General features: G+C 39.6%; 1 protein-coding gene and 1 pseudogene across 1 annotated transcript; both read left to right on the plus strand.

Annotated features, from left to right (window-relative positions):
• The first annotated feature begins 4,296 nt into the window (after positions 1-4,296).
• On the plus strand, positions 4,297-4,596 carry LOC102833467 (prothymosin alpha-like). Its single transcript, XM_006872013.1, has one exon. The coding sequence runs from the start codon at positions 4,297-4,299 to the stop codon at positions 4,594-4,596; it is 300 nt and encodes a 99-aa protein (XP_006872075.1).
• Positions 4,597-6,102: 1,506 nt separating this feature from the next.
• Positions 6,103-8,036, plus strand: LOC102842930 (annotated as a pseudogene).
• Positions 8,037-9,781: the final 1,745 nt, after the last annotated feature.

Here is a 9,781-nt window from a genome sequence, read left to right on the forward strand (position 1 = left end):
ATTGGTGAGCTGAAATGGACTGGTATTGTCCATTTCTTATTTGACAACCAATTGGTTTACTATGTTGGGAATGACAAACTTAAGAGGAGTGGTGTTGCATTCATTTTCAAAAAGAATGTATCAACATCATTCATGAGGTACAATACTGTTTGTGATAGGATAATATCCATGTGCCTACAGGGAAGACCAGTTAACACCACTATTAATTGGTGGTATTAGCCAGTAAAGATGAAACAGAACTCTACCAACTTCTTGAATCTGTAATTGATCAAGCATGCAATCAAGATGTATTGATCAGTACTGGTGATTGGAATGCAAAGCTTGGAAACAAAGAGGAAGGATCAGTAGTTGGAAAATATGGTGTTAGTGATAGAAATGATGCTGGAGATGCATAATAGAATTCTGCAAAACCAATGATTTGTTCATTTCAAATACCTTCTGTAGACAGCATAAGAAATGATTATACACATGGACCTCACCAGACGGAATACACAGAAATCAGATTGACTACATCTGTGGAAAGAAACGATGGAAAAGCTCCATATCAGCAGAAGTCAAAAGAAGACCCGGGACAAATTATGGAACAGACTATCAATTGCTCATATGTAAATTTAGACTGAAGCTGAAGAAAATGAAAACAAGTCCACGAGAACCAAAATACAACCTTGAGTATATCCCACCTGAATTTAGAGATATCTGGAGAACAGATTTGATACATTAAACACTATAGACCGAAGACCAGAAGAGTTGTGGGATGATATCAAGAACATCATTCAGGAAGAAAGAAAAAGTCATTGTTGTTGTTATTAAGTGCCATGGAGTCGGTTCCGACTCATAGTGACCCTGCACAGGGTTCCTGAGGCTAAAAATCTTTAAGGGAGCAGAACACCTCATCTTTCTCCAGCGGAACCGCTGGTAGTCTCAAACTGCAGACCTTGAGGTTAGCAGCCAAATTTGTAACAACTACGCTACCAGAGCTCCAAAAAGTCATTAAGAAGACAAAAAAGAAGGAAAAGATCAAAATGGATGTCAGAAGAGACCTGAAACCTGCTCTCCAGTGTAGAGATGTTAACACAAATGGAAGAAATGAGGAGGTACAAGAGCTGAACAGAAAATTTTAAAGGTCAGCCCTAGAAGACAAAGTCAAATATAAAAAAAAATGTGCAAAGATCTGGAGTCAGAAAACCAAAAGGGAAGAACATGCTCAGCATTTCTCAAGCTGCAGGAACTGAAGAAAAATGTCAAGTCTCAACTTTCGTTTTTGAAGGATTCTCTGGGTAAATTATTGAATGATGCAGAATGCATCAGAAGAAGATGTGAGGAATACATAGATTCATTGTACCAAAAGGAAGTGGTTAATATTCAACCATTTCAAAAGGTAGCATATGATCAAGAGCCAATGATATTGAAGAAGTCTAAGATTCATTCAAGTAATTGGCAAAGAACAAGGCATCAGAAATTGATGGAATAAAAACTGAAATCTTTCAATAAAGTGAGGTGGCACTGGAGGCACTCACTCATGTATGCCAAGAAATTTGGAATCTATCTTGACAAATGATTTGTGCTAATTCCAAGGAGAGGTGACCCAATGGAATGTGGAAATCATCGGACAATATCTTTGATATCTCATGCACTTAAAGTTTTACTCAAGGTAATACAGAAATGGTTGCAAGCATACAACAGACAACATCCAGAGGTTCAAACACGATTCATAAGAGGAATGAACAAATAGACAGCATTCATATCAATGGAGAAAAGATTGAAGTTGTCAAGGACTTCATTCTTCTTGGATCAACCATCAACACTCGTGGAAGCAGTAGTCAAGAAATCAAAAGACGTACTGTGTTTGGCAAATCTGCTGCATAAGACCTTTTTAAAGTGTTATTGAAGAGCAAAGATGTCAGCTTGAGGACTAAGGTGGACCTGACCCAAGCCATGGTACTTTAAATAGCCTCGTATGCATGCAAATACTGGACAGTGAATAAGGAAGACTGCAGAAGAATTGATGGATTTGAGTTATGGTGTTGCAGGAGAATATTGAAAATACTATGGGCTGTCAAAAGAACAAACAGATCTGTGTTGGAAGAAGTGCACCCAGAGTGCTCCTTTTAGTCCTGGATGGCCAAACTTCGTCTTTCATACTTCGGACATATTTTCAGGAGGCACCAGTCACTGGAAAGGACTGTCATTGGTAAGGTCAGAAAAAAAGAAGAAGAACCCCAGCGAGATGGATTGGAAATATGGCAGCATCAATGGGCTCAAGCATGGCAACGATTGTTAGGTTGACCCAGGACCAGGTAGTGTTTCATTTCGTTGTGCATAGGGTTGCTATGTGTCGGTACTGACTAGATGGCACCTAACGACAAATCTTTATGGAAGCAGAAAGACTCCTCTTTCTCTTGTGGAGTGGCTGGTGGATTTGAACTATGATCTTGTGGTTAGCAACAAAACCTAACCAATAGAAAAATAGAATTCAACATCCTTTTAAAAACGTTAATGCAGCATACCCAAGAGAGATTGTTGTAGTTTTTAAGTGCTGCTCAGTTTTCAAGCTGACTTTGCAGTTTAGTGCATTAATCCACAGTGCCCCACCAGGACTCCAAGGGGGGTTTGTACTAGGCATGTAAAGATGGTTTAACATTAGAAAAGCAAGCAATGTAAGCCATGATGTAAATCAAAGGGAAAGGACCACATGTTTTTATCAGCCAAAGCCAAAAAGACATTTGACAAAATCCAGAACCCATCCTTGTTAAAAATGCATAACTAAATAGGAAAAAAAAAAGGACATTTCTCAACACAAATAAAGGCATATATACCAAGAGCAACAGTAGTCTTTGTTGCAGAGAAAAATTGAAAGCATTCCCTTTGCACATGAGAACCAGACAAGGATGTTCTTTATCACAGCTCCTATTCAATATAGTGCTAGAAGTCATACAGCGGTAAAGTAAGGAAGGCAAATTAAAGGCTTCCAAATTGCCAAAAAAAGAAACAAAAATGTGTGATTTGTAGATGTTAAGATCCTATTCACAGAAAATCCCAAAAATTTGACAAGAAAATTATTGTAGTCTGCACCCCTACACCTTTCTAATTTTGCCACTGAGTGAGTACGGAAATAGAGGGGAAAGACTCAGAATTAATACACTAAAATATTAGCTGTGGTTGCCAGTAGTTGGTGAGATTATATGTTAATTTAATTTTTAATTCTAATTTAAGTGATTGAAAATTGTATTTAAATTTAAATTATGAATTCAACAAGCTTAAATTCTTATTTTGGCAGTGACTGTGATATTGTAGTAGACAGTAGGAATGCAAAATGACTAATATGGTCATTGACACCTGCCTTTATGGAATCTGCAGTCTACCCCAGAACTCAGCTGGAGAACTGAACCTAAAAAATACAGTGCTTGATTCTGCAGTATGTAAGTGATGAATTTGGTGGAGAGTAATTTTCTCACATCATTCTGGTATTTCAACTTATGATTTTTCTAGCACAAATAGTAACTATTATTTTGCATATAGACAGTCAGTCTGAAAGACAGATTGTCAGACAGGCAGGTGGTAGAAAGACAAACAGACAGGCACAGAGACAGACAGATTCAAGATAGATATCTCATTGCTGTTGAGTCAGTTGTGACTCCTAAATACCCTATAGGATGGATTAGAACTGTCCAAGGATTTTCAAGGAAACAATTTTTACAGAAGCAGATTGCCACGTCTTTCTCCTGCAGTGATTTCAAACCACTGACCTATCAAATGGAAGTTAGTAGCCAAACAATTATTAAAGCACTGGGGTTCCTTCTGATATCGAGTTTTGTTGTTGTTAAGTGTCATTGAGTCCGTTCTGATTCATAGTTTTGGGCTTGAGCTGCCGACCTTGTGGTTAGCAGTACAGTGCTTATCCTAGAGTGCCACAGCAGGACTCCTCTGATACAGATTGTTGGTGTTTTTAAGTGTCCTCAAGTTGGTTCCTACCCATAGCTATCTTGTATAGGGTTTCTGAGGAGCGGCTGATAAGCTTGAACCTTGCAACCAAAACTGACTTTTCTGTTCAGTATATTAACCCACAGTACCACACCAAGACATTCTGATATAGATACATAAAAATTAATGTATACACCACGGGCTGCTCTGAAAAGCCATCTTTGTATTTTTTCGTTGTCCGGCTCCCCACTCGCTGCAGCTACCTCCACCATGCTCCTCCTCCTTCACCACAAACTCCAGCAGCTCTCTCACTAGAGTCCCTCAACTTGCTCACTCTTTGTCATCCTCTGTATCAAATTACTGGCATGTCCCACCATGTCATGCAAGGCTGAGGACACCAGCTCCAAGATCACCAAGGATTTAAAAGAGAAGAAGGAGGTTGTAGAGGAAACAGAGAATGGAAGAGATGCACCACCTAATGAGAATGCTAACAAGAAAAATGGGGAACAGGAAGCTGACAATGAGGTAGATGAGGAAGAGGAAGAAGGTGATGGTGAGGAAGAAGATAGAGATGACCATGAGGAAGCCAAGATAGCTAAACATAAATGGGAAGCTGACGGTGATGAGGATGATGATGTTTACACCAAGAAGCAGAATACCAACAAGGATAACTAGAAAGCAGAAAAGGAAATGTTAAACTTAAAAAAGGCCACCATGATCTATTCACCCTCAACTTCCCATCTCAGAATCTAAACGTGGTCACCTGCAAGTAGAGAGAGTCCCACCCGCCCACTTTGGGCTTTGCCACACCACTGGCAGATAACATGTGCTCACCACTACCCAACCAAGAACACAACGTGAATATGCAATAGGGGAGAAAAAAGAACCAAAATTTCCAAGGCCCTGTTTTGTTTTGTATTTTTTTGTTTGCATTTTTTATTTGTATTTTATATTTTTGTATATCTTGTCAGCCATTTTTAATGATTTCAGATGACCGAACCTGACTTTGGAGCGTTCTTTGTCCTTATTCTGACTTTACTTGCGGTGTGATCATGTTCATTATAATCTCAAAGGAGAAAGAAAAACCTTGTAAAAAAAAAAAAAAAAAAGCAAAGACAACAAAAAAATTACAATCTTATTCCGAGCATTACAAGAACTCTTTTTGTGTATGTACTTAGCTGTACTATAAGTACTTGGTTTGTATGAGAAGGCCAAAAAAGGTTTCTTTTACTTTTTTTTGTCTATGAAGTTATTATTTATTTATTTATTTATTTATTTTTGGCCTGTTTGATGAATGTGTGAAACAGTTTTGACCAACAATAAACCACAATTTTATTTTGCTAATTTGTTCTTTAAAAAAAAAGTCATGTTTATACATTTATATATATATACATGTATATATATTTCTTTGTATATATGCCTGAGTGTGTATGTATGCATGCACATTCAATTTTAAAAAGCACATATTCCTGTAAAGACCAGTGTATGACCCCTTTGACATGAATTATAATGGGAAAATAAAATAAGACCAGGAAAATGGGAAGGATGTAGACTCCCTGGAATAAAGGGAAGAAGAGTAGTCTTGGGTACTGAAGAATATATGTCTCAATTCCAAGTTAGCATCTACAGATAATAATGCATTGAATTAGAGTATTTCAATTAACTATATAATTATATATTCTGAAATAGAACTGTAAAGTTGGGAAATGCATAATTATCAAAATATCAAAAACTTACTGTCATCAAATGAATCCCTACTAACAGCTACCCTATACAGGGTTTCCAAGGCTGTAAACCATTGTTGTTGTTGTTAGGAGCTATCGAGTCGGTACCAACTCATAGCGACCTTATGCACAGCAGAACGAAGCACTGCCCAATCCTGGGCCAACCTCACTATTGTTGCCACACCTAAGTACATTGATGCTGCCACTTGGCCAATATATCTCGTTGTAAGGGAGCAGAAAATTTCATCTTTCTCCCTCAGAGTGGCTAGTTAATTTGAATTGCCAGCCATGCACTCCTCAGTCCAGTGCTTACCCTATAATACAACTAGAGCTTCTTTCACAATTACATAGAAAAGGGGACACATCTAACTTTTAATTGAAATTTTGTGGCGCCAAATTAGCAATCCTAAAGATAACTGGATAAAAGAAGAAAACTTATAATTAGGCCATTAGTGCAATGACCACTTTTAATTCAAACTTGTTTCCAACAGGAATGCAACTTCTTGTGATGCCTAAAAAGGTGCCGGCATTACAAGACTTTCATGTAAAAGTAAAAACAGATGAAGATTAAATTACCATATTTTAAATGACTCTTCTTTTTCATCTAACTGGCAGGATAGACATTTTTGTAGTTGTAGTGAATTGTTTAAGCATGTATATATGCTTTTGTTTTATTTGTTTAGTGCTGTAGTATCGGTTCCGACTCATAGAGACCCTACAGATAGGGTTTCTGAGGAGCAGCTGGTGTGTTTGAACTGCCAACCTTGTTGTTTATAGTCCAGTGCTGATCGTACAGTGTCACACCAGGAGTCCATGGTAGACATTTCTTGCTGGAAGCAAAGAGATTTTGAAATACAAATGAAGATCAGTAACTCCAGCCTTTAATATGAATCACACCTCAGTGAAAAGAAAATCAAAATGCTCACAACTGGACCAATAAATAATATCATGATAAACCATTTCTATCTTTTCTAGATAGAAATTGTCAAAGACTTCACTTTTCTTGGATCCACAATCAGTGTTTATAGAAATATCAGTCAATAAATCAAACGACATATTGCATTCCGCAAATCTGCTGCAAAAGAGGTCTTTAAAGCATTGAAGAGCAAAGTTGTCATTTTGAGAACTAGAGTGCACTTGGCCTAAGTCATGTTATGTTCAATCATCTCACATGCATGTGTAAGTTAGGCAATGAATAAATAAAACTATAGAATAACTGATGCATTTGAATAATGCTATTATAGAAGAATACTGAAGAACAAATAAATCTACCTTGGAAGAAGTACAGTCAGAATGTTCCATAGAAGTGAGGCTGGTGAGACATTCTCTCTCATACTTTGGACATGTTGTCAGAGAGAATTTTCCTGTTGTTGTAGTTGTTGTTGTTGTTGTCAAATGCTGTTGAGTTGATTCCAACACATAGCGACCCTGTATAGGGCTTCCAAGGAGCAGCTGATGAGCTTGAACAGCCGTCTTTGCAGTTCAAATGGCTTTGCAGTCTGGCACATTAACCCACAGTGCCACACCAGAACTAGGTGAAGTTAAATCAGCACCAACTCATAGTGACCTTATGTACAACGGAGTGAAAATGCTGCCTAGTCTTGTGCCATCACAATTGTTATGCTGGAGCTAATCCATCTCATTGCCAATCCATCTCACTATGCCAATCCATCTTATTGGTGATCTTCTTAATTTTTGCTGACCCTCCACTTTACCAAGTTTCCTTTTCCAGGGACGGCTCCCTCAAAGTACAAGAGATTAAGTCTGTATTCTGCCACCTCCCACAAATCTCTCAGTTCTTCTCTATAGCTTTTGCTGGTCTGCGGATCCTGAGAATCATTCTGACAATACTCGGCTGGCTCTATACCCTGGTCTCCTGCACTCTATCCATGTGGAATTTGAATGATGGAAGCACCATCATGGTGGCCCAGGTGGTGTGGATGTCCTGCATGGTGCAAAGCACAGGACAGATGCAGTGCAAGGTGTATGATGCACTGGCCCAGGACCTGCAGGATTCCCATGCTCTCTGCGTTGTTGCACTCCTGGTAGCCCTAATTGGCCTGCTGGTCTACCTCATAGAGGCCAAGTGTACTACATGTGTGGAAGACAAGGACTTCAAGGCTCACCTGGTACTCACCTCCGGGATCATCTTCATCATCTCAGTGACCCTGACCCTGGACACCCAACACCATCATCCATGACTTATATAAGCTCCTGGTACTTGAGGGCCAAAAGGGGGGGTTGGGGACCTCCATCTACTTGGGCTGGGCTGCCTTTGGTCTTTTGTTCTTGGGCAGGGGGCTGCTGTGCTGCACATGCTACTCTGGGAGGCCACGGACCTTCATCCATTATGTGGCCCACTATTCAGCATCCATCCAGTGGAAGAAATGAGGAGGTACAAGAGCTGAAGAGAAAATTTCAAACATCAGCAAAAAATCTGGAATCAGAAAACCAAAAAGGAAGAACTCGGTCAGCATTACTCAAGCTGGGGGAACTGAAGAAAAGATTCAATCCTTGACTTTTGTTATTGAAATATTCTCTATGCAAATTATTGAATGACGCAGAGGGCATCAAGAGAAGATGGAAGGAATACACAGAGTCTCTGTACCAAAAGGAAATGGTTAATGTTCAACCATTTCAAGAAGTAGCTTATGATCTAGAGCCAATGATACTGAAGGAGGAAATCCAAGGTGCATTGAAAGAATTGGCAAAGAACAAGGCACCAGGAATTGATGGAATAAAAATTGAAATATTTTTTTAAAAAGTGAGGTGGCACAGAAGACACTCACTCTACCATGAAATTTGGAAGCCAACTATCTGGCTGACTGATTGGAAGAGATCCATATTTGTGCCCATTCTAAAGAGAGGTGATCCAGCAGAACGAGGAAATCATTGGACAATCTCTTTGATATACCATGTGAGTTGTTGCGGACCGTGTAAGACTGGTCAGAGGTTCAAGGCCCTATAGGCCCGAGTGTAACAAATGAAGCCACTTGGCAGTTAATAGCAAATTGTTTTTCATCAAATTGTTTAGTCATGTTTATTTAATTCCAAACATGAGCCCTGGATGTCCACAGAGAAATGCAATATTCCCCTAAGTTTCTAAGGTCAAGATTTTCCCCCTAGAACCAAGGCAGTAAAACTTCCTCAGAGGACGAACAAGGACAGGTTTACTGGGATTAAGCAGGGAGGCTCTGGAGAGGAACTGCCCGGGGTATATTCACTTGGGGTGGAGCAGTAAATTCTGGGAATAAGGGATTAAGGACAATGGGGACAACGCCCTCGGACCACCCTGGGTTCAATCGGTTTGATCCAAGTGAAGGTTAAACCCAGTAAGGAAGAAAGTAATATTGGTTTAAGTAAGGTTTACTGGCTTAACTTATCTTAAAGATTGTCTTGTCTGAATAATACCATTCTTCTTCTGTAAAGATCCCTCCCCGCTTGGTGTGAAGCTCCTCCCCTGAATAAAGCAGAGGCCTGAGCCTCCCCAGGTGTGCATTACTGGTTGGAAGGCATGGAGTAAAGATTGCAGTGCATTACGGGTTGGAAGGCATGCAGTAAAGATTGCAGGACAGTGAGTTGCTGCCTGCAGAGGCCATGATGCCTGTAGTCCCAAGCCTGCCCACCAGTGATGTATCCACCCTGGTTTGGGGTGCCTCATTATTTCCCTTCTTCTGTTTGTCTGTGTATTATTTCACTATCCCTATCGCTGCTGGATCTCCCCTCCTCGTGAACCAAACACTCGTGACAACTATGTCGAGGTCAGACGCCGACAGTGAGTAAAGTTTTACTAAAGGTGGTACAGAAACAGCTGCAAGTATACATTGACAGAGAACTTCCAGAGGTTCAAGCCAGATTCAGAAGAGGCTGTGGAATGAGCGATATCATTGCTGATGTCCAATGGATATTGTCTGAAAGCAACGAATATCAGAGAGATGTTTACCTGTGCTTTATTGACTACACAAAGGCTTTTGATTGTGTGGATCATGACAAGCTATGGATAACATTGCAAAGTATGAATATTCCGGAACACTTAATTGTGCTCATGAGGAATCTGTACCTGGACCAAGAACAGTTGTTTGAACAGAACATGGGAACACTGAATGGTTTAAAATTAAGAAAGGTGTGTGACAAGG

This window comes from Chrysochloris asiatica, unplaced genomic scaffold, assembly GCF_000296735.1.
Source record: "Chrysochloris asiatica unplaced genomic scaffold, ChrAsi1.0 scaffold00180, whole genome shotgun sequence".
Lineage (NCBI taxonomy): Eukaryota > Metazoa > Chordata > Mammalia > Afrosoricida > Chrysochloridae > Chrysochloris > Chrysochloris asiatica.